The 27,947-nt window shown below is 50.4% G+C and overlaps 9 protein-coding genes across 9 annotated transcripts; 7 read left to right on the top strand and 2 right to left on the bottom strand.

The window, feature by feature from the left end:
• Positions 1-190: 190 nt before the first annotated feature.
• Positions 191-1,183, top strand: N7443_010328 (dihydrodipicolinate synthase family protein; the record flags this gene model as incomplete). The annotated part of the gene is made up of 1 exon (XM_056890384.1): positions 191-1,183. The coding sequence occupies one exon, from the start codon at positions 191-193 to the stop codon at positions 1,181-1,183; it is 993 nt and encodes a 330-aa protein (XP_056736875.1).
• Positions 1,184-2,516: 1,333 nt separating this feature from the next.
• Positions 2,517-5,570, top strand: N7443_010327 (basic helix-loop-helix domain-containing protein; the record flags this gene model as incomplete). The annotated part of the gene is made up of 1 exon (XM_056890383.1): positions 2,517-5,570. The coding sequence occupies one exon, from the start codon at positions 2,517-2,519 to the stop codon at positions 5,568-5,570; it is 3,054 nt and encodes a 1,017-aa protein (XP_056736874.1).
• A 667-nt stretch (positions 5,571-6,237) lies between these two features.
• N7443_010326 (FAD-dependent oxidoreductase) lies at positions 6,238-8,652 on the top strand (the record flags this gene model as incomplete). Its single annotated transcript, XM_056890382.1, has 4 exons — positions 6,238-6,530; positions 6,584-6,859; positions 6,932-7,909; positions 7,956-8,652. The coding sequence occupies 4 exons, from the start codon at positions 6,238-6,240 to the stop codon at positions 8,650-8,652; spliced, it is 2,244 nt and encodes a 747-aa protein (XP_056736873.1).
• Positions 8,653-9,732: 1,080 nt separating this feature from the next.
• Positions 9,733-11,713, top strand: N7443_010325 (ferric reductase family protein; the record flags this gene model as incomplete). Its single annotated transcript, XM_056890381.1, has 4 exons — positions 9,733-10,333; positions 10,384-10,445; positions 10,511-11,264; positions 11,316-11,713. The coding sequence occupies 4 exons, from the start codon at positions 9,733-9,735 to the stop codon at positions 11,711-11,713; spliced, it is 1,815 nt and encodes a 604-aa protein (XP_056736872.1).
• A 1,849-nt stretch (positions 11,714-13,562) lies between these two features.
• On the top strand, positions 13,563-14,662 carry N7443_010324 (isopenicillin N synthase family dioxygenase; the record flags this gene model as incomplete). The annotated part of the gene is made up of 2 exons (XM_056890380.1): positions 13,563-13,834; positions 13,894-14,662. The coding sequence occupies 2 exons, from the start codon at positions 13,563-13,565 to the stop codon at positions 14,660-14,662; spliced, it is 1,041 nt and encodes a 346-aa protein (XP_056736871.1).
• Positions 14,663-15,129: 467 nt separating this feature from the next.
• Positions 15,130-15,968, bottom strand: N7443_010323 (putative EF-hand calcium-binding domain protein; the record flags this gene model as incomplete). The annotated part of the gene is made up of 2 exons (XM_056890379.1): positions 15,130-15,854; positions 15,908-15,968. 2 exons carry the CDS (start codon positions 15,966-15,968, stop codon positions 15,130-15,132), a joined length of 786 nt encoding a protein of 261 aa, XP_056736870.1.
• A 1,169-nt stretch (positions 15,969-17,137) lies between these two features.
• On the top strand, positions 17,138-18,184 carry N7443_010322 (zinc-binding alcohol dehydrogenase family protein; the record flags this gene model as incomplete). The annotated part of the gene is made up of 1 exon (XM_056890378.1): positions 17,138-18,184. The coding sequence occupies one exon, from the start codon at positions 17,138-17,140 to the stop codon at positions 18,182-18,184; it is 1,047 nt and encodes a 348-aa protein (XP_056736869.1).
• Positions 18,185-18,565: 381 nt separating this feature from the next.
• Positions 18,566-19,430, top strand: N7443_010321 (putative short-chain dehydrogenase/oxidoreductase; the record flags this gene model as incomplete). Its single annotated transcript, XM_056890377.1, has 2 exons — positions 18,566-18,763; positions 18,822-19,430. The coding sequence occupies 2 exons, from the start codon at positions 18,566-18,568 to the stop codon at positions 19,428-19,430; spliced, it is 807 nt and encodes a 268-aa protein (XP_056736868.1).
• A 4,255-nt stretch (positions 19,431-23,685) lies between these two features.
• Positions 23,686-27,168, bottom strand: N7443_010320 (putative potassium/sodium P-type ATPase; the record flags this gene model as incomplete). The annotated part of the gene is made up of 4 exons (XM_056890376.1): positions 23,686-26,458; positions 26,525-26,619; positions 26,684-26,822; positions 26,882-27,168. 4 exons carry the CDS (start codon positions 27,166-27,168, stop codon positions 23,686-23,688), a joined length of 3,294 nt encoding a protein of 1,097 aa, XP_056736867.1.
• Positions 27,169-27,947: the final 779 nt, after the last annotated feature.

Below are 27,947 nucleotides of genomic sequence, written 5' to 3'. Positions count from 1 at the left end.
GGATTCTTTTCCACCTTTCCCCGCATAACCCCCAATATGTCAAAGAAGTCAAAAGCAAATGCACTTGCTGTTTTGGAATTCAAAGTGATTGTATTCCTGTCTATTTCATAACTTGAATTATTAACGTGGTTATTTCCAAGGATAATTCACAATCGCATCAACCGCTACAAGTATCATCGACTTTCTCAAGATGGGTTCGCAAGGAGTTCAGATTTCCCCGCAACCACATATCCCCAAGGCAGGTGTTTGGGTCCCAGCAGTGACTATCTTCGATCAAGCCACCGACACACTCGATCTCGAGTCGCAGAAGAAATACTATGCGTATCTGTCACGGACGGGTTTAGCTGGGCTGGTGATCATGGGCACGAACTCCGAGGCATTTCTGTTGACGCGGGAAGAGCGAGCTCAACTGATCGCAACTGCGCGTGAGGCTGTTGGCCCTGACTACCCTCTGATGGCCGGCGTAGGCACGCACTCGACGAAGCAGACGCTCGAATTAGCCCACGACGCTGCTGCTGCGGGCGCAAACTATTTATTAGTCCTTCCGCCGGCCTATTTCGGCAAGGCAACCAATACAAATGTTGTCAAACGATTCTTCGCCGATGTGGCGCGCAAGAGCCCCCTTCCAGTGCTCATCTATAACTTCCCCGGTGTCTGCAATGGGGTTGACATCGACTCTGAAACCATCACGGAAATCGTGCGCGAGTCTGCGGCGGCAAGCCCCGACGGAACTTCCAACATTGTCGGAGTCAAATTGACATGCGGCTCTGTGGGTAAGATTACGCGCTTGGCTGCCACTTTTGGTCCAACCGAGTTTGCCATCTTCGGTGGACAGTCTGATTTCCTGGTTGCGGGACTGACAGTCGGGTCGGCGGGATGTATCTCGGCATTTGCGAACGTGTTCCCTAAGACGGCTTCTAAAGTTTACCAACTCTTCACCGACGGTAAGATGGCCGAGGCGATGGAACTGCAGCGGTCTTCGGCGCTGGCTGAGACACCTTGCAAGGGTGGAATTGCCTCGACTAAATATGCGGTGGCGCTGTACTCGGCCGCCGCGGCGGGGATTGAGAATGCCCTGGAGAAACTCAAACCACGCACACCGTACGAGGAAGCCGGTGAAGGGGTCAAGAACACGATCAAGGAACTGATGGAAGCGATAGCGGGTGTTGAGGCAACGATCTAGATGAAACTAGAAACATAGGAGCCATGGTTCATTATAGATTCTTTTTTCCACCTCGAACGAGAGTTTCTGATTTCTGACTCCGAAAGTAAACCGATTGGAGTCCGATGACGCACATTTCAGGCCGCAGGAGTTTGTAGGCCGCCCTGGAGCCACCTTAAAAGTAGCCTACTGCGAGTGAGGGGGTTTTACGGACTGATTTAGCCCCCGCCAACTCTAGGTGAGAGATCCACCGGGTACGTTGGTTCATTCTCATTTGTTACTGTCGCCGGAGTTGGAGTTCAGGACCTACCAGTTGCATGGTGGGGACGCTACACGATCAGATAAGATCATTTCAGGCTCCCGGTTGATTTTTGCCGTGTCACGGGTGGAGATGCCAAGGACCCGCCCAGGATGATTGTTGGAGTCGGTAGGAAGAGAACGCTGCCTTTCTGGACCCGATCATGCTCGATTGATGCTATATTTTGGTTAAATAGGGCTTGTTTCGAGATAAAAAAAGTGCTTTTGGAGTGCGAAACGCTGGATCACATGCGTGCTGAGTCATTCAGGGGAATTGAATGATGGGAACCAATTATAATGTATTTAGATTACCGTAATATAACAGCCAAAACACAAGCTCTCCACCTTCGGGGCGTTCAGGAAGAATTAATGACTGGTACAGTACCACGGAAGCCTAGCCGGAAGTGCGGCGAGCCGCGATCATACGACGACTCAAAATGCCCCCCAGTCCACCGGCGCGCATCAGCATGATTCCAGTCACCACCTCTGACCTGCGAGGTACCCAACTTAACAAGTCGTGTTCCGATTTCGCGTGGCGCGACTGCTGGTCCACCAAGCTCTTTCCAACTGGAGATGATCGCCTTTGCAGAAGAAGACCAATCAATTTGAGAATCCACCCATCACCCCGTCTCCAAGGGCCCACGCTACGACCGATTGGGTGGGTATCTTTAGACTGCGCGGCTTTCCCTACATGGCACCGCCTACGACTGGAACTTTTGACATCTTCCCCCTCTTCAGTCTTTGTATCTTTCCCTGCAACCCCCCCGGGCCAACACCCTTGATTACTCCCAGCCGCATTGACGTTTAATAGCATCAGGACCCAGTGAGTACCATATTTCTCCTGATCACTTAATATTGCCGCCACTAGCCGATACTGGCATAGCTTTCGCGTGCACCATAATGGGTTCCTGACAGCTTAGCTACTTGGTGACTCTTCATGTTCATGTGCAAAGCTAACACACGACATAGTGTTTAACTACACTGGCTGGTGAATAGTCCTGTCCATATTGAACGCTATCACCGGCTTCGGATTCAAGTTCAAGAATTCTCAGTCACTATGACCTCCACCTGCATGGATAGTGATTTCCAGCTATTCTCTCCCCGCCGCCAATCTGGTGGGGACGACTCGCGAGGGATGTATTCCCAACCAACCACGGATAATGCCAATCAAGATTGGACACAGTGGATGAGATGGGATGAACCTATGTTCACCGAGAATGACCAGACGCAGCAAATGGACCAGTCCCTTCCCTTTATCTCCCCGAATACAACCCTGAGCTCGCCCAGCCACATTCCCCAGGATTTCTCGCCGCAGCTTCCACTCGGGCTGATGGAGATTCCATTCAATCATGCCGGAAGAATAGGTCACAATCCCAATCTGAGGGGATCCCAAGACTCACAGTTCCAGGGTCTTGTCTCTCCTATCTCCAGCGTTGGAACGTCTCGTAAGCGGAAGACGGGTAGCGACGATGATGCCACCACCGTCACTGGCCCTGTCCAGCCGGGCAAGAAAATGCCCGCCAAAAAGCGGGCTCACAACGTCATTGAAAAGCGATACAGGGCCAATTTAAACGAGAAAATTGCTGAGCTACGCGACAGTATACCAAGCCTACGAACCACTAAGAACGCCAATGGTGACTCGAATGAAGACGAAGACGATGACGCTACCCCTGCCAGCAAGCTTAACAAGGCATCTATTCTGTCCAAGGCCACCGAGTATATCAAGCACCTGGAGATTCGCAACAAGCGCCTGGAAGATGAAAACACCGGTCTGAAGAACCGTCTTCGCCAAGTTGACAAGGCGGCAGACCAGGCTGTCACATCCACCGCCTCCATTTCATCGCCGAGCAACTACACTGCTTCCAGTACCTCGGATCCAACATCTCCAAGTGTGTTCTCAAACCCCGAGGAGATTAGTGAAAATTCGCCCACCTCTTCAAGTCCCCCGGAGGGCCTCATCAAGGTCCCTGATGCATGGAAGCGCATGCGTGCAGAGACTGCACAAGCGGGAGTCTTTGCCGAGTCATATATCAAGCCCAATTCCCGTCCTGGTCATTATGGACAAGAAGGTGGCTCTCGCAAACGTTCTAAGCTGCCTAACAAGTACATGTTGGGTGCTCTCGCCGGACTCATGGTATTGGAGGGCATGGGTTCTGACAAGTCTGAGACCGAGGAGAAGGGCCTCATGGCTATTCCTCTGAACCTTCTCGGCCGACTCCAGTCGCCTACTCTCACCCACGCTGATTACTACCTGAAGGATTTTTGGTTCTCGTGGCACGCGCGAGCGATCTCACACTTCCTCCTGCTCGCCACTCTGGTGGTTGGCAGCGCGTTCATTGTTTTTGTCTACCTGTTCAACGCCCAGCCTGTGACTCAGCACGCACCCGCGAAGGTTGTGTCCGAGAGCCAGACCATGGCTCCAACTTCTAGTGACTTTCGTCGACAGGCATGGCTCACCAGCATGCAACGGGCTGGTGTCCCGCGCCACAGGTTCTTTCGGGAGTGGTATGTTGTGACTTCGCGATGCTTCGAGTATGTCCTCCGGTGCTTCATGGGATGGAAGCTCTATTCCTGGGCCACTGGTATCACCGAAGAAGATGAGCGAGGCCGTGTGAAGACGTGGGATATCGCCATTGATGCGCAACTCACTGGAGGTGATGCTGAGATCAGTAAAAGCCGTCTTGTGCTCACCATTTTCGCCGCCGGCACCCTCCCGGCAAGCCCCATGAGAATGATGCTCAAGGCTTTGCACGTTCGCATCCTCATGTGGCGAGTTGGCGAGCCTGGCTCCTGGACTTTCCACGCCTCCAACGATATTGCTCGCGCTCTGGCCAACTACCAGTGGGCTGTTGCACGAGAGATAAATAATTCCATTCCCGATGGACATCCCGATCAGCTTCCAAGTCACCTCGCGGCCCTCGTCAACCTCGACTGCGAGGAGGTCATGGATGATTCTATCATCCAGCGTGCCGTGAATCTAACTTGGAATAGACCCACCCAGGAAGGTACTGGTGATGACGAAGTTCTTCTCGATGTTGTCGAAGAAGACCCTGCTATTCAGTGCTCAGTCGATGCTCTGGCCGCCTGGTGGTCCAGTCACCTTCTCCAGAGCGCGCTTCTGAAGTACCTCGAGGCTAGCGAAGGCGGTCCCATGTCCAAGGCCAGTCGCGACTGTTTTAAGGAGAAGATTCGCATGGCCCTTGATGCCGCTCCACGTCTTTCGGCTGCCTACACCCGTGCCCTGGTGATGAAGGCTGTCTTCTTCGAGCACGGACGCATCCAGAACGTGGGTGCTGTTCTTGCTGCTCTGCCAAAGGACAAGAGAAAGGGCGAGCGAAGCCAGGCTGCCAACTTCCTGGATTCTTCACTTCCCGTGTCAGTCCGTGAAGAGATATCTATCGCGGTGCGCTGTGCTATGATCGCTGCTGTTGTCACCTCGAGCTCTGCGGGCGAGACCTCTCTACCCGCGTCTTTCACAATTCACAAGGCCATCAATTGGTTCAACCAGCTTCCGATCGACCCGGTCGAGCTCAGTCTTGTTGGTTTTTCCGCGGTCTACCATCTGCTACACATTCTCGCTTCGGATGTTGATTATATTGTCTCATCCGACTCCTCTGCTCCCTCAACCCCGGTCTCCGAGGCCGCGTTTTCTGCTGACGACGAGGCTGAAGATAAGCCCCGGGCGGGCCGTAAGTTGGCGGTCTGCCCCCGCGACATCCCAAACATTGGTCGCGTGGCTGCCGAGCTCATCTACTGGGCCCGCAATGCCTATAACCCGGCATTCTATGGGTTCTCTTCCACACTGGTCGAAGTCATCGTCAAGGCTTGCACCACAGTCTGTGAGAATTCCGGCCTCAACGTGGATGAATATCTTCAAAAGACTCCCGAGCCCATGCCATCAAGGAAGCGACGAACTCGACGTCGCCGGGGCGCATCAGACCAATTTCTCCAGAGCGATGCCGATCAAGATCTAATTGACTCGCAGATTCCAAAGCCTCTTCGCCGAGAGCGATCGGCTAGTAATGACACTGGTTACGGCAGTCTCAGCCTCGAGGAAGACATTCAGTCCGCTCCTAAGATCCCTGAGAAGGTGCAGGAAATGTCGGCTTAGAGTCAACCCTGATTTTGTGTTAGGTACCTATGATGACGGCGTTATCGGTTTTTTTATGGGGCTACGGTCTGGTCATTGATATTGGAGGATCAAAAGACAAGGAATACGGACACGGCGCACGGTGTTTCCTCGTGTAGAAATATTTATTATCGCGTCCAATCCTCTCATGTTTTGACACAAACATTTTCAAAGATAGAGTCGAGAATGCCAAGTGTTACATTAACGATACCTCCCCAGCCAAATTCACCGTAAATATTGGCCAGAAGTACATGTGACTGCCTAGTCTTCTTTTTGCAAGAGTATCAGATACGGCGCAGTCAATGAACGACCGTCATCACCTTGAACCACCCGTATATCGTAAGACAGCCCCACTAGACGTCCAAAAATGGACTCTTAAGGAGACCACATCAGCCTAAAACACGTCTGCTCACAACCCAAGCTCGGACCCTGCCAATGAGGCCCAAAAGGGGGCACAGACTGACGCTAAGCGGCGAGGCCCCCCACTGGTGAACCTACACATGGAAAAACAATCCTCCTAGCTGTCATCAGGCATGTAAACGAAGTAATCGCCGAGTCCGGGATCTGCTCTTTCGCTGTCAGCATTTCCCCAGTCGCTTATCTCCTAGGTCTTAAGAGGTGCGGGTACTGGGAATCCCCTTCACCCACCATGGCTCCGTTCAAGGTGATCATTGTTGGTGGTAGTGTCGCCGGCTTGGCATTAGCCAACATGTTCGAACGCTATGGAATCGACTATATCGTGCTTGAGAAGTACGAAGGCATTGCTCCGCAATTAGGTGCTGGGTTTGCAATCATGCCGAATGGTGGCCGCTTGCTCGATCAACTTGGGTGCTATGAGGCCCTGGCAAAAAAGAATGAACCTGTCAATTCAATAGATTCTTTTGATGAGCATGGGATAAAATTGGGGAGTCTGCCGGATTTGGGGACCTGGATGGAGAAGACGTAGGTTATTGATGTCCTGGTTGTGCGTTGTGTGTGGCGTTGACTCCTTACAGATTTGGCTACAAGATGCGCTTTATGGACCGCCAGCAGATTATTCAGGGTCTTTGGGATAATCTTCACGACAATTCTAAGATCCGCGTCTTGTCTGATGCTGTGAAAGTTGTCTGCGATGTCAATGGGGTTGCAGTTGAAACAGCTGACGGCTCTGTGTTCCACGGTGACGTCGTTGTTGGTGCCGATGGCATTCATAGCAAAGTCAAGCAAGAAATGCAGCGCATTGCGGCAGATGAGACTCCTGGGAGAGATTTATTCCCCGAGAAAGACGGCAAGTGATCCATTGCTATCGTACGTCCCCGCTATCAATGGATGCTGACATTTGAATCCGTAGCCTTTAAATGCAGCTTTGGTGGTCTTTTCGGTATTTCCAAAGCACCGGAGGGTGTTAGACAAGATCAAGTAGTCAAAGCATTCAGAAAGGGCCGCAGCTACCTTTGTGCCGGTGGTCCCAGCGATACTTTGTACTGGCTTCTCACGTTCAAAAATGAGAAAGAGACCCAGGGCAAATCCGTGCCTCGCTACACCGAAGAAGATCGCCAAAAGCTTGTTGAAATGTGCCAGGATGACATTATTAGACAGGGCATGACATTTGGCGATATCTACGAAAGGACGATCAATTCCGCCCTTGTGCCTTTGGAAGAAGGTGTATTAAAAACCTGCTATTACAAGCGAATGGTGCTTTTAGGTGATTCATGGCACAAGGTGAATCCCTTGTCTGGCCTGGGAGGAAACAACGCATTCGTGTCTGCTGCCTCTCTTGCAGACGAACTCAAAGAGCTACTCGACCGGTCCGATGAAACTCCAGATGAAGAAAGCCTCCAGAACGCATTCCGAAACTATCAAGAGTCCCGCGAAAACCCAACTAGAGACAACGTTGCGATGGCGAACTTTAAGCAGCGCATGGAAGTCCTGGACAACCCCATTCTCAGTTACCTCCAGCTACGTCGGATTCCTAAGCTGGACTCCGCCGAAATTGTCAACTCGATGTCTCCGTTGCTCACATCGTCCATTCGGCTTAAGCATCTGCCTCTTGCGTCTCGGCAGGGTATCCTAGCATACGAACACGAAGTCAAGATCAAGGCCAGGAAACGGTCGACTCTGGCTAATGTGATCTGGATTCTCATGCTTACCCTTGTGATGCTTGTCCATTATCCTCTCCAAAAGCAGAGTAGCCCAAATAAACCGGTTTCTCAGAGTTCCCTTGGATCCTTGGCAGGACCACCGCTGGCTCTGTTACATTTCCACGCGAGCGTGTCTGTAGTGAACACTATCATATGCATTGAATCATATCGGAAATTCTTCTTCATGAAGCCGGTTGGCAGGTACGTCATGCAATGCTCCCTGCTTGGTTATGCTAACAAGAAATAGTGCGCTTCCGTTCGCCATTTGTGCCTTGATCGTGGGCTGGGAATACATCACCCCGGTCTGGTTTGCTCTTTTCATACTCGCCACTGCCCTACAGCCCTTCTACTTTCCAGCTGTCAGGTCTATTGGCCCGGATGTCGGCCTCGCATTGTGGGCGGGAACCCTCCTCACATACGGTCCCGTCCTGGGTTATTCCCTCTGGACCTCCACGGTTTCTGACAGATTGTGGATGTTTTCTCATGCAGTATTGCCTTTCGTGGTTAGATTATCGAGGAAGCTGCTTATAAGATGGCTGAACGCAACTCGCAATAGCCCCGCAAGGGCATATGGCGAGCAAGACGCTAAACATCTACGTAATTTCATCCGAATGGCCGCGTGGATTCCTTTCATCAAGCTGGCATCATACGGGTACCGCCCTGACAATGTTCTTCATAACATATACCACCTTGGGTACTCCGAAGCTGTGAGAGGTGAAGTTGCCAAGAAGATGCTTCTGGACGTCGCAATCGTGGTTTTCATCTTCTTCGTGTTCTGGGACCTCCACCGAGTGGGTGTGCGATCTCTCAGCTCCTGTACATGGGTAGTTCTTGCCCTGGGGCTAGGCCCGGCGACCGCACTCGGTGAGCTGTGGGGTCAGCGAGAGGAGCTATGGGAGGAGGCGCGTCGGCGAGAAACGGTCGATGAGGCCTGCGATGTCTGATTCAAGCAGACAACCATTGCCAGGGTGTATTACGTCGTCAATGGCCTCGGCGCTTCTTTCTTGGCCTGGCACATTTGCTTAGAAGCAGATCCCGACGTCGCAGAGATGGCAAAATTACGAGAACCTGAAAGCTTGACGGCCATAAAAGAACTCGAGCGTCATCTGCGACGCTGGCTCCACCGGAACTTAACCATTGTCTATAACGTTGCAGTTGCGTCCCAGCCGATCGGAGCCGCCACGATCTCCCCTCTCAGTCCACATTAGGTGCTATTATGACGTCTGGATAGATATTACGTAGGGTATGAAGTCCGGAAAGGAGATAACTACATGGAAAGTACTCAGCTCATGAATACGCTAGTCTCATCAATGATTTCTATACCTACATGGCCACCAATTTAAGTAAGTTCGTAGAACAATATACATGTGCATGTTGGGGACCACGCCGCATCGGGCGGCCAAGCAATGGTGTGGAATGTCAGAGGCCGCAAAAGCCAACAAACATTCCGTTCTCGGACAACAAGGGCCATTAAGTGATCGGCGCCTAGACCCCCCCGCTTTTTCCATCTCTTGACTCCGCAAAGGTCACAATGAAGACTGGGATTACGCAACGCAGCTCTAGCCCCGGCAGCCGCAACAAAAAGATCTAGAATTTAGAGTTCTAGCCCGCCGCGCCGCTCCCTGCCGCTCGCATGCGGATAAGCTTAACCATGTCTAGTAGAGCCCCCGACCTACTCTCGATTCGGAGCTCGTTACACTCACGTTTTCGTGGGAGGTACTCCCGCCGGAACATGACGATGGCTTTGCATTGGGCAAGGAAGACGTTCCTCAGGCCCCAGGGGTCGATGACGGGCATCCATAGTCGGAAGTCTTCTAAAATCAAATACAACATTGTGCTCTTGCCTTTTCTATTGATCTTTCCTTTTCGTTTGCTTTTACCTTAGACTTGCGCTTTTCTCCTCCAGTCCGAGCTTTCGAGGAGTGTTTGGACACCCAGTATTGGGCGGCGGACGACGAACCATATTTCTTCCCTCTTCCCTTCAGCCATATTCGGTCTCCGGTCATCGTCCCTGCGCATGGATAATGGGCGTTCAACTTCAAGAAAACGGCCCTGGGGAGGCGCCCATGAATCCAGAGGTAGCGGTTCCTCTGTTTGTCGTTGGGGGACTCGTCGCTATCTTGTTCGCCTGGAGAACCGTCATCCGAGTTAGACACCGTCGTCGGTCAAAAATGGCCTTGATGAATGACGACCAAAGGGGACTATCGCGGACAAATACTGTCATTTCGAGCCTTAAGAAGCATCTGCTCTATGCACCACTTTTCGGAAATCGACACAGCCGCGAGTTCCGATTCATGAGACTCCACATGGGATCGGCCCCCTTGCGGTTGGAGATGATCCTCTTGCTGATCTACCTTGCTTTGAATGTCGTCTTCGTCATTGTGACAGTAGACTGGTGGGAGGGCTTCTCCAAGAAGATGTTCCAGCTCAAGTACGCCGCCGGCCATTTGGCTGTCATGAATACTCCTGGGTTGGTACTGAGTGCTGGGCGGAATAATCCCTTGGTGGCTCTGCTTGGCCTGTCTTTTGACACCTTCAATTTCATGCACCGATGGGTTGGTCGTGTCATTGCAGTCAATGCTGTCATACACATGAGCGCCGTTCTCGCAAATCAAGCCTATGAGAGTATGTTCGGCGCTGAGTGTTCGAGGTACCAATTGCTGACTGGATTGCAGAAGGCACAGATTATATTCTTTACTCTATCTGGCAGATGCCCTTTTATGTTTACGGACTTGTTGTATGTTGATCCCACCTGTACCTAGCCCATCATTCCTTGAAATATTCTAACAAGCTTCTCTACAGTCACTTCTCGGATTCGTTTTCATCTTTTTTCAATCCTTGTCGCCGGTTCGACACTCCTTTTACGAACTTTTCCTTCACTTGCACATTGCCTTGGCTATCATGTCATTCGTTGCTCTGTGGTACCACCTTAAGAATTTGTTGCAGCAACGAGTACTTCTCGGTACTTTGATTCTGTGGGGTCTTGATCGAGCTGGCCGTCTTGGGATTCTCATCTGGAGAAACTGCGGCAAGCGACGCACAACGGCGACTGTCGAAGTTCTGCCGGGCTCCGTGGCTCGCGTGGATGTGGATGTCTCCCGAGCTTGGAACTTCCGCCCTGGTCAATACATGTATCTGTACATGCCATGTCTAGGATTATGGACATCACATCCTTTCACGGTCGCTTGGAAGTCAATGAATGATGACTATATGAATATGAGCGAGAAAAATAGCTCAAGTGATTCATTCGCCGCTCTTCTCGAGGGCTCGCAGACGACTACCATGTCGATTCTGATCAAGGGTCAGGATGGATTTACTAAGAAGCTTCTCCAAAAGGCCGAGGACTCGCCCGAAGGTCGAATTAAGGCTATGGCACTGGCTGAGGGTCCATTTGGCGGTATTCATTGTCTCGCTTCGTATGGAACATTGCTCCTGGTCGCTGGGGGAATCGGAATCACCCACCCGATGTCATATTTACATGATGTTGTCTCCAATTTCGCTTCCAAGAAGACGGCAACTCGCAAGGTCCATCTTGTTTGGATGATTCGAAACTTAGGTATGCAATGTCTCCGTCAATGCACCCATAGAATACTAATTTCGATTACAGATCATCTAGCGTGGATCCACACATGGATGCTGGATGTCTTGAGCCACGACGCCCTGAACAGCAACATCAACCCCAACGGAAACAATTATTTCCAATTCCCGGGTCTGATGCTGTCCATCCGCATTCACGTAACAGGCCACAAAGATGACACTGAAGAGCACATCCCCCAGCCTGACACCCCATGGACGGAATGCGCCCCGGCCAATGTCTCCGTGAACGTCTTCCACGGCAAGCCATGCTTCAAGTCATTACTGGAGAATGAGAAGGCTGAGCAAGTTGGTGCACTGGCAGTCAGTGTCTGCGGCCCTGGTGGTCTGGGAGATAGTGTCCGTGAAGCCGTGCGAGATGTGCAAGGAGACAAGACGGTTGATTTGTTCGAAGAGGCGTTCTCGTGGTGATTTTCTATAACACTTGAGAAGTGGCTGTGGTACTCTGGTGTTTTGTGGTTGCTACACTAGTATAGGACTGTATATCTCAATCAATGGCTTCCGTGAGGCTATACTAATCTTAAATTTTTTAATTTCTTCAGGTCGACAGGATCGACAGGAGCGATATTCGGAGCTGAGGCGAGGTTGACTCGGGACACCAGAATCAATTCCGCGTTAGGTGCCAGTAGAACTTGTCGATGGCATGTGCCGCTAGTCATGTCTTCGCCGCAAATGTACTAGTGTACAATAATCATCATGGATCGAGTCAGTTAGGTCAGCCTACTGTTACAATCTTGGATAGCCAGGTTGAGGGTCTTTGCATTTTGGGGACTCAATAAGCCGTTTGGTTTGTCACAACACATCTCCCTTCCTAATTGCCCATTTAATCTCATCTTACATCACGTTTATATTCTCTTAGATCTGGGAGTCGAGGTCTCGATCGAGACTAGTCAAGTGCGCTTTGTCTTGAGGATGCTCCTCTCAGATTTCCTCTTGGCAGGTATGGGGCACAATATCATCCACTCTGTATACACATACTTGAGTCTACAGCGGCCTGACCTTGTAACAGCGGTTGCGACGGCAGCCAGGGAACATTTACAACAGACGTCATCTACAGCAAAACTAACTACGACGACACGTTTGAACGCGGGAAGATAGGAGGGTATGTGACATGCCTACAGAATAGCACGACATACACAAACCCGACAAGCAAGATGTACATTGATTCTTGTGTACATAATGAAGCAGAATTATGAGAATGGCCGATACCGACCGTTCAGACATAAAGTACTCTCTACAAACATGCATCTGTACACATCCAAACTCCCTCTACCTCCCTCTCCGCCCTCTCGACTTGAAATAGTAACTGCAATCCGCTGGAACATATACTCGATTCACTTTGGTTTGGAGATAACGGACATTTGGTTTGGAGATAACGGACATTTGGCCGGACAATATGACTACCCAATGCATCTGCAGACCAAATAGTCACATTGTCCCATGTTCTATTCACAGCGGCGCAAGACAGCTATTGATGCCGCAACCTCAAATAATAAAACCTCCAGTTCAGAAGTCAGTACCGCGGCTGAAATTGGGATCGGGATTGGGATTGGCAAGTGGCTTGGTATTCCTTTGCATGGCATATTTTCGCGAGAAGAATGGGTCGCCGAACTAACCGGCCGAGACTGAGCGGCAATGATCAGAACCGCCAACATACCCATCTCAGAACAACACTTTGAATACCTATTATTCGTTCGAAAAGTTTACATAGGGCGATATTCGGCTCCTATTAATCCCACCCGTGCATTTGATTGCGTACTTTGCCGGTTGGACTGCACTAGAGCCTCGCACAGACCCTGAGAACCAACCCCGCGGCACCCCGCCATCATTTGCAAAAGTCGCGTTTCGTCCATCATAGAGGCTCCACTGAATGAACGATCGGTCTGGGGGCGCCAGCCACACGGCTGGCGGTGGATCGAGCAGCGGTACCCGCCGCCGAGGCGTTCAGAGGGCCTGCCCATTTTTGCAATTGAGTTTTGTCCCGGTTTGGGGGGATCTTGCATGAGCCACCTGAGGATTCCGTTGTATAAGAATGAATTCTCACACTGCGCTTGATTCAAGGTATCGTACATTCTAACAGAGATTTTTCGATTCAACACATAGCCATTACGTCGTTGATGGGTCCGGCGCACACGACCACCTACCCCAAGTGGGCGGATTGTGGGGTGGATCTTTGTGGATCTCTGTAGACATGGAAGAATATAAAAGGCTCGGAGAGACGCTGTGTGGGCCGAGAAAAACTACTCCAGTCTGTGTGACAATGACTACCACCTTCTCTTCTTTGCCTGTTGTCGACGTCGGCCCTCTCGGGTCTCCTGCTGGAGCATCCGAGGCAGAGTTGACGGCATTGAGCCAGCGTCTATACAGCGTCTTCGCCACGACGGGTTTCGCATATCTAGTCAATGTGCCCTTGAGTTGCAATCATGAAGAGGTCTTTGCAATGTCGAAAGAGTTCTTCTCGCTTCCACAGGAGGAAAAAATGAGACTGGCGAAACGATCATTCCGACGGGATCACGCCAACACATACCGGGGGTTAATATCCTAGGGTCTCTTCTTCTGGTCACTCATAACTGACGAGAATTTAATGGAAGATACTTTCCCACACAGCCGGAGTTGGCATCCGATAACTTGAAAGAGGGTTTCGAGATGGGACCCGCCGAGCCGATTCGCACGAAATCTACCGTTTCCTCATCTTCAAAGTTCGATCTTGCTGAGCCGAATGTCTGGCCTGAAGTGGACAAGTTACCTGCGCGTCCGAAGTTGGAGAGGCTGTATATCGAGCTCCAGTCGCTGGCTTCGAAGTTGTTATCTCTGTTGGCCGTTTCACTGGACAAGCCCGCAGATTACTTCGCGTCGTACATGGAGGACTCACTTAGTACCTTGCGTCTCCTTCACTATCCGCCTGTCGCATCAGCGGCGTCAGGATCCGACTCGGCTACATCAGAGGTCAAGTTGAGTTGCACCCCGCATACCGACAGTGGTATCTTGACCCTGCTGCACCAGGATTCCACGGGTGGACTGGAGGTGCGCAATTCCTCCGGCGAGTGGGTTCCGGCGCCGTACGTCCCGGAATCGCTTGTAGTGAACATCGGCGACCTGATGGCCAAGGTGTCTGGCGGACGATTCGTGGCCACTATGCACCGTGTCCGGGCCCCTGGCCTGAGTGCCTCGGCAGCTGGTACTGGTGGACAGCAGAATGGCAGCCAAGCTATTGGTCGTATTAGTGTTCCCTTCTTTTTCGAACCTGGCGAGAATTGCTTGGTGCGGTCCGTTGATGAAGATGAAGGATTCGTGCTTTATGGTGAGCACGTGCGTGCGAAGATGAAGACCTGGGTTGAGTTCCAGGACGACGAAAACTAAGCAGTTGGGTCTCGTTTGGGTTGAGCTCTCATTTCAGCTTACAGACGCAGAAAATTTGACCCCAAGCGACACCGAGGGCCCATTGCGACAGATGAATACCAATACCGCTGGACCCATGCGACCTCAAGACCACCTTGCGACAAGATCCTTTGCGCCATGTTCTTGAAGTTTTCGATAAATGCCCATGCGTGTACCCTAAGCGACATCATGTTCCCTGTTTGTGCGGTGGAGATAATCTGGTGTGGATTTGAGATGTGATTTGCATCATGTGTGACTTTCTGATTGTCTCATTACTGTTTATAAAGAGCTGTTAGGAAGTAAAACGAAGTAGGGTCCCAAAATCCTCGAAAGATGCCGTCTCCGAGTCATTGTATCTATAAATCCGTCTCCCAGTAGCTCGTGCTTGCTCATCTATATGTTGAATGTCGAACCAGAAAGCCATATGAAGTATGCCATCAGTAATACCGTCACGAGGTCTCGGCCTGTTCCAGAGCCCATTGCACCAATTTAGCAATTGAATTGCTCACAGCTGCTGTCCGAGGAATCTCATGCCCACCACCGTGGTCGTAAGTACGCCGTTTCTCTGGCTCGCAGACCCCGGACAAGTGTACACCTGCGGCATAACGCGGATCCTTGGAACCGTATATATGCACAGTAGGGATAGCAATGCGATAGGGACTCTTAATCTCGTTTCGCAATTCCTCCTCCGAGAGCCCATCGCTCAAAGAGCCGAGGCCAGTCCAACGGTTCGCTCCCTTTGTCATAAGGGACATAGAGCCCGCTTGCAATACCAAAGCAGATCTAGAAGCAGCATCACGTTCGCGCGCTTCAGCGGAAACATGGAAGCCCATCTCCTCGAGGACACTTAGCGAGGCACCACCACAGATAAAGATGGCGGCTTTGAACGGCGGTGGCATGTCAGGGGTTTCTTCTTGGTGGAGTATCAATGCGCTAGATCCTAGAACACATCCTTGTGAAAACATCATGGCAGCATCGTAGGGGCCATTCGCGGCGATGTACTCATTCAACCAGTTGTGTGCCTCGCGGACGGTCTCGAGGCCATCGCCATCATACCAGGCGTAGTAAGGGGGATCATAAAACAGGTCCACGCCTGCAGCAGCAGTAGTCAGGTGTGGGCCATCTACAAAATCAAATTCAATGTTCTTGTCGGCGAGCTGCGCCCGGAATGAGGCTGTTGGGATAAGATCAGCACAGTGCCGCTGTCAAGGTGCAAGAGCGGCTCACAAGTCTGCGATCGGAAAATGGCGGCACTGGTGCCCTTCCCGTGAAGACAGAGAATCCGCATTATTGGAATTGGGAGGGGAGGATGAGAGTCGGTGAAGGAAGATGTGTGGATGGGGGGGGGGGGGGGGTTTGTTGACAGGGATAAGCGCTACGAGCGGGCCCCGCTGGGCTGACAGGGATGGAACAGCGGTTGACCTATATGGATAGAGGCGAGTATCTAGTACCTTAGTTCAAATATGTCCCATATTGAACATTTTGGAAGGTCTGAAGTATATTTGACTATCTGATCTACCGGGGTAATCCATTGTTCTGACCGACAAGTGAAGGTGGGGTTGATCGGCGCGGGGCTTTGACTCTTTCTTTGCTCAACTCCAACTTCATCCGCCCTGGACTGGATTCGCAATATTCAGAACATTTCAATCACTTCCCAGCATGGATTTCTACGTTGTGACGCTCAAGTTTAGTGGGGACCTCCGGTGATTATCTCCCAGTCTTCTTTACCGAGTCCGAGGCACAGCCCTTGCCTCCAGCATTGTTGCTTTTGCGTACCACCTCAAAGTATTTTGGGATCATCGGGATGTCTGGGTTATTTACGCACAGGATATGCCACACAAACTAATGTTCGACCTCAGCTTCAATATAGAAACCCAGGAATGATTGGCATGCCCAATGGATCCCACTGAAGATTATTAATCCTGACAAATCAGACATCCGCGGGAAGCCATCGTGGGACCTTGAGAGGCACTGGATCGGCTCAAAATGAAACAACTCGGAGACTATTCAAGGGTAACCCAGATAGGAAAGGAATTGCCGAGAGACTAATTGGGTTAGGCGTGACAGTAATGAGAAATAGCGCATGTTCTATGAAACTCTCGCGGCGCACGTCTTGCACCCCCACAAAGACTTCAGGATGATGTCATTATTTCGCCTGCATGGGATCATATTTGGAGACACCGATTGACTCAGATGACTCGAATCAGCTAGGAGGCCTATGAAACAGACGCCTGCTACGAGGCTGGTGAGAAATGCCGTATTCTCGGCCTCGGTAGATCTACGCCAACGCTTGGTTGTGTGGGACTGAGAAGAGGATCCACTTCGATTGACCAGAAACTTCGTCATTCCATATAGGCAGCTCAAGGATTTGTAATCGTTAATCGTGCGAGTATATAGAAGCTTCGTCACCTCTCGATCCGATGTCTCCGAACCACTCTCTCAAAGCATCCCAACATCATGTCTACCCAAAAAGCCGTTATCGTCACCCAGCCCAAAACCGCAGGTCTTGTCACGGACCGGGCCATTCCCACTCTGCGGGATGACTACGTTCTTGTCAAGACTGTCAGCGTTGGGTTGAATCCCACCGACTGGAAGCATGTTGAGTACCTGTCCCCACCTGGTGTGCTCCTTGGATGTGACTTTGCCGGCACCGTCGAGGCCGTTGGCAAGAATGTCAAGAAGCCATGGAAGAAGGGCGACCGCATCTGTGGTTTCACTCACGGCGGAAACGCCGTCCAGCCCGAGGATGGCTCCTTCGCCGAGTACATCGTCGTGAAGGGTGACGTTCAGATGAAGATCCCCGACAATATGAGCTTCCAGGAAGCTGCCACCCTCGGAGTCGGTATCAACACTGTCGGACAGGGTCTCTACCAGAGCTTGAAGCTCGCCCTTCCCACTGAGCCCATCAAGGATGCTACTCCGATTCTCATCTACGGCGGTTCCACTGCCACCGGTTCTCTGGCGATCCAGTTTGCCAAGCTGTCCGGCTACAAGGTCCTGACCACTTGTTCCCCGCATAACTTCGATTTCGTCCGCAGCCTGGGTGCGGATGTCGTGTTCAACTACAAGGATCCTCAGTCCCCCGCTGAGATCCGCAAGCAAACCAACAACAACCTGAAGCTTGTGTTCGACTGTATTTCACTCGGGCCTAGCGCCGAGTTCTGTGACAAAGCAATCTCCACCGAGGGCGGCGATTACAGTGCTCTTTTGCCAATTAACATTGAGCGTGCCAACGTCAATGATCGTTCTACCCTGGCTTACACTGTCGTTGGCGAGGCCTTCCAGTTTGGTCAAACTTCCATGCCCGCTAAGCCTGAAGACTTCGCCCATGCCCAGAAGTTCAACCCTATTGCCCAGTCGCTGCTGGCCTCCGGTAAGGTCAAGGTCCACCCTCCTAAGGTTGGCAAGAACGGTCTGCAGGGTGTTCCGGAAGGCCTGGAACTGCTGAAGGCCGATAAGGTCAGCGGTGAGAAGCTCGTCTTCAACGTGGAGGAAACCCCTTGAATAGCTGTGTTATTATATCCTCCAATATTACGTGCAAAATGAAATGCAATGCGCAAAAACATCCATCAATGTGAATCATGTCTCTTCTTACCTTGTCAAAGCTGTACCCATCCATAATTCCCAAGATGGTAATGGCGGAAAATATGGCATATTTTACACTTCGCGCAGTGCCAGCCACTCACAGGCCTTATAGTAGTTCCTATGTTCCCATTATTGGCTTAGTCTCCGCAAGCAAGATATTGTACTGATGTGCTGATGACAAATCTTTAAATGACGCAGACTGCACGCTGGCTAATTGTATTGATAAAAGGCTAAAGCGTCGGACATTCAATTATTCATTGTAAAGCCCCTAAACTCATTCCGTCTTCTTCATTCTTGAAAATGCCCTTCGAATACAAACACGTTCTCGTTATCGGCGCCACCTCCGGCATTGGAGAGGCGCTGGCTGCGAAGCTTGTGCAGAATGGCGTCCATGTCATTGTCGCCGGGCGCAGACAGGACAAGCTCGATGCATTTGTCAAAAAATATGGAAGCGAGAGAGTCAACGCAAAGGTCTTTGATGTCATGCAACTCGATAAGGTGTGTTTACAATGGCAAAGCAAACAATACAAGTGCTAATCCGAAATGCACCGCTTAGATTCCCCAGTTTGCTTCTGAGGTCATGTCTGAAACTCCTAACTTGGACTGTGTTTTCGTCAACTCCGGCATCCAGCGGCCTTTCGACTTCTCCCAGCCCGAGACCATCGATCTGGACGTCTTCGACCAGGAGTTGATCACCAACTACACTTCCGCTGTCCGGATCGCAAAAGCTTTCATCCCTCATCTCCAGAAGCGACAGTCTGAGGCTGCCATTGCATTCACTACCTCTCAGATGGCCCTGGTTCCGATGATGCGCTGCCCGAACTATGGTGCCTCAAAGGCTGCCCTGCACCACTTCATTCTGGCTCTGCGCACACAGTTGAAAGATGGCCCCGGAAATGTTAAGGTCATTGAGATATACCCACCTGCCGTGCAGACGGAACTCCACGACGCCAAGCACCAGCCTGACCTGAAGGACGGCCACATGATTGGCATGCCTTTGCAACAATTCGTTGATGAAACGTGGATCAAGCTGTCGAGTGGCGAGGATCAAATCCCAGTTGGCTCGGCCAAAGAAGTCTTTGGCGGGTTTGAGACCAAGAGACAGGAGCTTTACCAGTCCATGACAGAAATGCTCTCTGGACTGCTGAAGCAATTCTTGCGGTAGCAGACTTATGGCCGGTTGAGAGGTCTCCATAGAAATTTCAAGATCTGTTTTTGATCACCGTTTGATGTACTTAGCTTCCATATTGAGTATTCCGGGTCATAATGTAGTTTTCTGACGAGGGAATGGTATCGCGGAGAACTTCCATGCCTTTGCAGGCAGCAAGGATCAAAGCGCCGAACAGAGGAACATCATGGAATTGTCCATTTGCCATCGCGTCGGAATATTTATGTAGAGAGATCATCGAATCAGACGAATCAGCATCATAGTCGGCCCAGGTGTGGTCGGATTCATCATCCCATAGATCGGTGCGCACATCGAATGATAAGTGACGGCTTGATGTCGGTCCTACTGAAGGTGATTTTTCCGTAATGATTATGTACATCGAAATCTAAAATCGCTTGGTCGATCTGGCGATCTGGCAAGATCGTCTGCCTGCATTCCACCTTCCCACTAATCCCACGCTGCCACTTCCTCTCGTTTTCCACCGAGTGCGCAGCCCTCTGGTACGCCCGCCAGTCATCACCCAGAAGGCTGTGCGTACGCCTTATAGAGCTAATACTGGTAGGGAAGGATGTTTACTAGTTCTCTATGGATTTTTTTACCACTTGCAGCGCGTCTCATTCGTTACCAGTGAATGATATGTTCCAAAATCCACAAAGTCCACAGCCCGCGTCTAAATAATTGAATTGTGGATCAATCACTTACTCAGTCGATATATATGACCTTTCTCTAGCTTCACATTTATTCTCGCGAAGGAAGTCCTTTACGTGTCATTCATTTATGGCTCAGCGCCCTGGGCGCCACCGACGCAGACTTATCTGACAAGAGGAAAAAGACCGTAGATTTCATCAATTAATCAAATTCTTAATAATAATTAAGAATAAAGCCTTCCATGATGTGACCACCGTCATACTAGCATCCCCCAAGAGGCCTTCCCGCTGCGCAATGATAGCTTTTCTCCGCGCCCTGTTCCTTGAGACGGTGATGACGACCTAAGACTCCAAGCAGGAACAACGGCACATTGACGCCTCCATGTCGGGATAGGGTCATCATCCTGCTGTCTCTTGTACGCCAATTTCTTTGATGTTTTCCGTGGTGGTCCTTTAGATTGTTGTTCTGGAAAGAGTCGCCTGAATATGGGCTCTATCCATCCTGGAAGAAAGTGATGTCTTCCTCCTGAATTCTTCTCGGTCGGCTGAAGCTCCTCGGCTACTATCAAAATCTCCCGGCCACACGAATTGGCACTCACTTGCCTTACGTGCCATGCTGTGGTAAATGTGTCCACTATCCAGGCTATGTCATGGTCGTAATTTGAACCACTCATTGTTATTGTGACATCTTTCAACTTAACCGATTCAAGGGGCTTAGCATCAGAAATGACTTGAAAGATTTCGCACGCAAGCTTTTTGTCCATGATAGAGCCAACAATAATTCTTTCCACATGACCATTTCGAAGGTGACGCCCTTTGTAACGGGCTGTTCCGCAAGACTGACTCTGAAATTCGTCAAAAGATGGATCGTTGAGCGGCATGTTCGTACGAGACATCATGTTCTCGCTTGATAAAACCATTGCCTCCCGCAAGATCTCATGCATTCGAGGAGGTAGGATTTCGTAGTGAATATGCAGGGTGCTGAGATTTTTCAATGACCCCAAGGCCATGTATAAGAAAAGCTGCTCAAATTCATCTTGACTGCGGTTGAGAGGAACTCCCAATTCTGCTAACGACGGACACGCTCCATCGATTAGCCGGATCTCCTCTTCATTCACGAACTGCCATGCTGCCGGATTCAAGAGCTTGAGCTTGCGCAAGTGGGACCCATGATAGGCGACGAGGGACTCTATACTAATAAGGGAGTGCCATCCTTCCAATTCAAACTCAGTCAAAAGAGGCATAGAGTGGAGAAAGCTGTTCGCAGAGTTGTAGAACTCCGCTGATCGCAAAGAATCGGAACCAATGTTCAGGCTCAGAGCTCTCAAAGATGGAAATGAGAGTTTCGTCCGGCCCCATATACTGAACACGTCGTTATCCAATCGACCATGAATTTTCAGAGTCTGCAAGGTTGAAAAGTCTGTATAGTGACTCCACCAATACAGCGTATCCCCATCAAAGCCCAATCTGCTCTCGAAATGGAGGGCTTCCAATGAAAGCTTTTCAGACGGACGTTCACTTTCTAATGGTATGTGAGGGATCCTTTCATTGCTCCCGAAGCGAAGCTCTTTGAGATTCGGTGCGCTAGTTACAGCTCGAAATAAAGACTCTCGTCGCCGAAGACCTTGGCAGAGAGGTTCGCAGTCAATACCAATGCTGATTGAGTGAAGCGAAGGCGCCCCATGCCACATGGCATCCAAATTTTCTCTCCAGACTCTGCTATACCATGGGACTCTGTGATATTCTCTACGTATAACAGGGCTGTTGAAAAAGGAATCCAAATGGAGACGGCATTCCGGTTGATCTCGGCGTAAAGTTTTAAGGATGCATGATGGTATGTCATTAGACCAGGTCCAAATGAGATCTGTTAAGTTGGGAAGGATTTTGATTAACCTCACAACGGGTTTGTAAAGATCGTCCGAGAAATCCCGGTCAGGTTCCCTATAGCGGCGTGGATGCCGACTTAAATGGGTTTCCTGCCATTGTCCATATTGTGTTGTATGGCTGGCTGCCTGACTAGAAGATAACAGGGTGGACAGGCAGGGCGGTCTCCATTCATCTTCTTCGTCATAGGTTCTAAATTGCGACTTAAGGAGCTTGGGGTGTGCGACGAAAACCCGACGGACACAGAGAAAACCGTCAGCAGTTTTGAGTCGTTTAACAAGGCGATTCACAATTCCTTTGAGCTCTGCCTCTCGCCTGGGCCTAGGAACCGCTATTTTGATGTCGTGGAATTTTATGGACTTGACAGCTGGCTGGATAACTGGCTGACAGTAGGCGTAGTAGGTTTTGCTGGTCTTTGCGAGACTGAACACCGCTGCAGGGTCTTCAGCCGCAAGATAAGCTGTGATTATATGTACAACTTCCGGCGGAAGATAGATGCTCGTGGGCTCCTTGCGAGGCATCGAGATTCTGGGGACGATCAATACTTTGTCCGTTTCATTCTTGCAAAGAAAGGGTCCTAATGGGGTGCATTTAAGTGGTATTAGTTTTGGCCCCCAGGGCCACACCCGAGAGCAGACCATGCTACTCGTGGGCTAGATTTTCGTATTTGTGACTCATTCCGACTAAAATAGAACCCTTGGACTGCACGCTAACTAAAACCTTGCAATAGGCCTCACTATACAGCCAAGTGAGAGCTGCGCTGAGGCGATGAAATACTAGCCAAGGAAGGCTTTTGGCTACGGCCAGTGACACACCAGGTAGCATGTGTTTAGCACTTACGTGTAAAATACATCTCCTGGTGTCTTGCTACTGTAATGTAAGATATACCTACCAGTCTAGTAAGCGGTCTTTGATACCCCTTGAGGTATCCGAACAAAAGCCCTATTTAGATGCGGGAAAGTACCCTGTGCGGCCTCGGTGATTTGTTTGAGAAGTAGGGAATAATGAGGAACGCAACAGATCATTGAGGGCTGGGAGCCATTTTATATCCGCCTCGCAGCCCTTGCAATCGGTCGCGGGCCGTTCATGCTTCCTATTGCCGCAACTTCTTTAGACTTGAGATTCAAGTACACGACCATCACGGGCGTTTTTGGCTACAAGATGGCCACCAGTCGGGGGGGGAGCCCCTGGCTATAGGCCAGCAAGCTCCCGTTGGTGCCCCCGTAAGGTCTTCTATTTGTAACGAGATGGTAATGCGCTAGCCAGAGCTGGTAAGGCGAGGTGATATTTCCAGCGCCTTCCAAGAAAGGTGATTATTGGCATACATTTCGGTCTCACAGATTCTGCTGAGACTTGGGCAGACATTACCGGATACGGTTTGGGCGTACATTGCACGCGACGGTAGTATGTATGCGTTGGCACACATTTAATGGTCGCGGCGAATAGCACTTAGACGCGTAGTATGTCGTAGTGTGACAACACTGGTATCGCCTATTACTACGAGGCCTCATAATCATCGATTACAGGACTTGCTCCTAGACCTATGAAATGCATAATAGTTCTCAATAAATTATTCATTCAGCCCCTGTAACTATTTTCAATCTGTGGGCAATCAAAAAAAGAAATGACGACTTCCTCAAGCTCTGTGTTGGACATGAGCTATGATGAAAACCAATGATCTGATCGATGTTGAATCATTTAAGTGAACCCATCTGTCTAGGTCACTTCATTTCAATGCTCGCATTGGCACTCATTGACATTGGCGTGGAACCCAAGCCCGCCCCCATCTCCGCATTATCTAAAGTGAGGATGTTATTCTTCCCACTCCCAATGCCAAAAGCTCGTTTAACCGCCTTCCAACTCTCTACGCAGCCAAGATACACAACCGTGCAACCAATCACAACACCCCATTCCCAGGTAATGGCATGATGCTTGAACACAAGTTGGTTTATCACTGGAAGATAGATAACGGGAAAGGCAATGATGAACCCAGCCATAACCGCCCAGAAAAGGAACCGGTTCTGCCAGACCGTAGGGATAATGGAAAACTTCTGCGGAAATCGAATAGGGTCCATGTTGAATAAAGAGCGTGAGAAATGCTTGACCTCCCAAGCTGTCACAAGCAGCAAGAAGGTCAATGTCGCGTATGTCGTAGCGCGCGCTCGGAAAACGGCGTCGCAAGATGAGTTGTATCCCTGATTGCACCCATCGCCTAGATCTGATGTCCCGGTGCCGGCAGCATATATGACACATACGAATGCTACTAGGCAGAGCGAGCCCATGAATGTGCCGTAAATCATTTTGTCCACGATTAACTCGCGCGTGAAGACTCCGACGCGTAAATCGTGAGGCGGGCGATACATGATATCAGGCTGGGCCTCTTCGAGACCAAGACCAACGGCTAGGAATGAAGATGTGACTAGGTTGGCCCAGAGAATTTCGAGTGGAGACAGTGGAAAGACGGAGTCTCCTCCAGCGTCTTTGAAGGCAAGGGCAACCAGAAGAAGAATTACTTGGGCGATGTTGGAGACGAGAAGATGCATGAGAAACTTTTCAATGTTAGAAACAACCTCGCCATAGTTGACTGGCATGGGTGAATATACCTTTTGGATATTATCGAAAAGCCTTCTACCCTCCTCAACGGCCTTGACAATGGATGAGAAATTATCATCTGTAAGAACCATATCGGCGGCTTCTTTGGCAACATCGCTCCCATTTTTCCCCATTGCTATACCGACATCGGCTCTTTTGAGAGCCGGGGAGTCATTGACACCATCGCCAGTCATGACACAAAAGGCTTGACGACGATGCATTGCCTCCACCATGCGAACCTTGGTTGCAGGGCTACAGCGAGCGATAACAAGAGGTAGTTCCTCAATTTCATCAATTTCACTATCAGACAATTTGTCGAATTCATCTGCAGCCATGACCAAGTTTCCTGGTTTCACCATCGCGGTGACACGATCGAGAATGCCGACCTCGGATGCAATAGCCGTGGCTGTCTTGATGTGATCACCAGTGAGCATGTGTACTGTGATCCCTGCCATCTGGCACTTGCGCACAGCACCTGCTGTTTCGACGCGCGGGGGATCATAGAGCCCTACGAGACCTCCGAATTGAAGGTTTGATTCAGCAGTGCTGCGTGTGGACACTTGGTCCTCCCGTTCAATCGAGGTCTTTTTGTAGGCAATGCACAGGACACGGAGACCTTCCCCGGCCATTCTATCTGCTGCTTCTTGTATGGTCTGTGCTTCCCCTGCACTTATTGAAAGTGCTGGTATGATAGTCTCGGGTGCTCCTTTGGTGTATATCTCATACACTCCCTCGGCAGGATTTCGGTAAACGACAGACATCTTCTTGATAGTTGAATCAAAGGGATATTCTGTGTATAATTCGATCTTTTGTCTTTCAGTCACTTGCTTTCTGCCAAATTCAAATCGCATAGCTAAGACGTGAAGGGCAATTTCAGTTGGCTCGCCAATTGCAGTCCAGATATCGTTCTCATGGTGCACAACTGAGAGATTACAAAGGGCCAGGGCGGAAAGAAAGATGTGCAATGCGGGGTTTTGTTCGATCGGGTTATTTGAATCCCAGTCGATCTCATCCATTTGAGTAAGACCGCTGGTAGGGTCATATGGGTCAGTTGTCTGGTGAACGGCCAAAGTCCCGGCGCCTGGGATCCATGCTGAACGAGCGATCATTTTCCCTTGTGTCAAGGTACCGGTTTTGTCAGAGCAAATATTTGTGACACCACCCACAGCCTCGAGGCATTGGAGTTTCCGGACAATGACATTGCCACTAGCCATCGCCTTGGTACCGACCGCAATGGTAATGGTGAGTACTGCGATCAAAGACTCGGGAATGACAGCAACTGCGACACAAATTCCGTAAATGAGAACTTCGCCCTGAACATCCCAAAGATTAACCGAAAATACGATGATGGCTAACAGAATGGCTAGAGCAAAAAGGAGAAGTGCAAACTTGCTCAGCTTGATTTGCAGCGGAGTGCCAACCAAGCCCAAGATGTTCGCCATTGATGACTTGAAGCGCTGAATAAAACGTGCAAGAGAACTCCGATTGACACTTGTGTCTTGGTCTCGGAGCAGTTCTGCAATTTTGCCCACCTCCGTTCCCATGCCTATTGCAACGACAATTCCAGTGGCTCGGCCTTGCGTCGTACTACAGCCTGAATATGCCATATTGGTACGGTCGCCGATAGGAATGTCTGGGGATGTGAACGTCGTATGCGGCGTTTTGAGAACTGGGAGAGACTCGCCCGTCAAAAGGGCTTCGTCCATGGATGCATTCATGCCGTCGAACAACCGGAGATCTGCAGGCACGATATCACCTACTGCCAATCGAACTATATCTCCGACCACCAACGATTCAGCCTTGACAGAAGTCACTCGGCCATCGCGGATCACTTTGCATATAGGGGCAGAGAGGCGGTTCAGGGATAGAATGGTCATCTCGGCGCGGTAATCTTGGAAAAACCTAGGATATTGTCAGTCAAGTTCGCCCCCCCCCCCCCCCCCACGCAGGCTATATCAAATGGCCTACCCGACGATTATGTTCAAGAGAATGACAGCTGTGATGACACCTCCTTCAATGTAATCATTGATTCCAAAGGACAGAGCCATGGTGATAAGTAGAACCTTTGAGCATCATGAGTACATTTTCGCACCACACCTCTCAGAGTGTAACGGAGAGACTACTCACTATGGTCAGGCTGTTCGAAACCTGTCTTAGCAGTATCCCCCAGACGGAGACGCCCTTGATTTCGCGAACCGCGTTTGGTCCATCCCTCTTGAGACGAAGTCCCGCTTGGCTATCGGAAATTCCATTGCTAGAGGGGAGGCTTGGTGAGAGGGAGATTCTTGTATATATTCTATCCGAGGGTATTAGATCTCTGCGTACTGTAAGTCCGTCTGGAGAAGAGCGGCAAAGTCGGGAGGCTCCACGAGATGGGCATTTTTGGCTTGGTCACTAGGTGTTTCGAGAGGATCGGGCCAGGTACCCTGGGCATTTGTGGGAGGCAGACTATGGTCAGGTGCAGGTGTGGACTTCTCGATGGGGGCGCACGGCTGAGAGTTTAAGCTGGCAGTTGCAGTTGTAGCTGCATGTGGATTGGAAATGGACTTTGTAAAGCCACATATAGGAGGCTCCGTCGATTCCTCGACATCGGGAAGCGTCTCTATGCCCATTCAAGTAGGTGGAGTGAATGTGGGGAAAGGAGAGTGAAGTAGATTCTGCGCAATAAACAGCCTAAACAGCCAAATCTCTTTTATCGCAATGAAATGATCGTCTCTAGAGCGCAAAGTCGAAGTTTTGAGATAGACCTGAGATAGAACCGGGGGATACTTTGTATTTGTAGGGGATCCAGGAAGTAGCCTTCCTCTTGACGGGCCACCAGGCACAGAGCGGGGGATTGTTGTCACCACTTTGACACCACACTCTCATTGGAGCATTCCCAGAGAACAGATACTTGGCTGGTCTAATCCGGTAGATAGCTTGCGACGATGTTAGTTGGCAGTGCCGCTAAGTGTCTTGGGAGCGACTCTCGCCAGGGTCTGATTGGGCGCCCTCATTCGGAAGCAAGCCACCAAGCGGCGCTCATCCGTGGCCTGCTCGATCTAATGGGCTTATCAACAGAGGTTCGCAGTGCTAATCACTAATCAATCACTATGGATGTAATCCCTGATCATGATGCAGCATCTAAAGTATACAGTAGCAATGAATCAAGTTTACGCGATTAGTTGTTCATTTCCCTGCGGGGAACCATGGGTTCCGCTAAGTCCATGACTGCATCGCGTCTATCATTTGCCAACCACTTGCAGTGCCACATTCCAAGATCTCGGCGCGTCGGAAATGGCTCTAGGTCCGATGCCAGGACTTTTAGCCTCTGGGCATAGCTCCGACAAAGGGGATGTTGTTTACGGACTTCGCGCTGGTGTAGAACTGGGTAGTTCTGAAAATAGAAGCT

The sequence above is a fragment of the Penicillium atrosanguineum genome, assembly GCF_028827265.1.
Source record: "Penicillium atrosanguineum strain IBT 20685 chromosome Unknown utg000008l_segment0_segment0, whole genome shotgun sequence".
Lineage (NCBI taxonomy): Eukaryota > Fungi > Ascomycota > Eurotiomycetes > Eurotiales > Aspergillaceae > Penicillium > Penicillium atrosanguineum.
The sequence above is the reverse complement of the archived record's forward strand: the minus strand, read 5'-3'. Positions and strand labels throughout refer to the sequence as shown.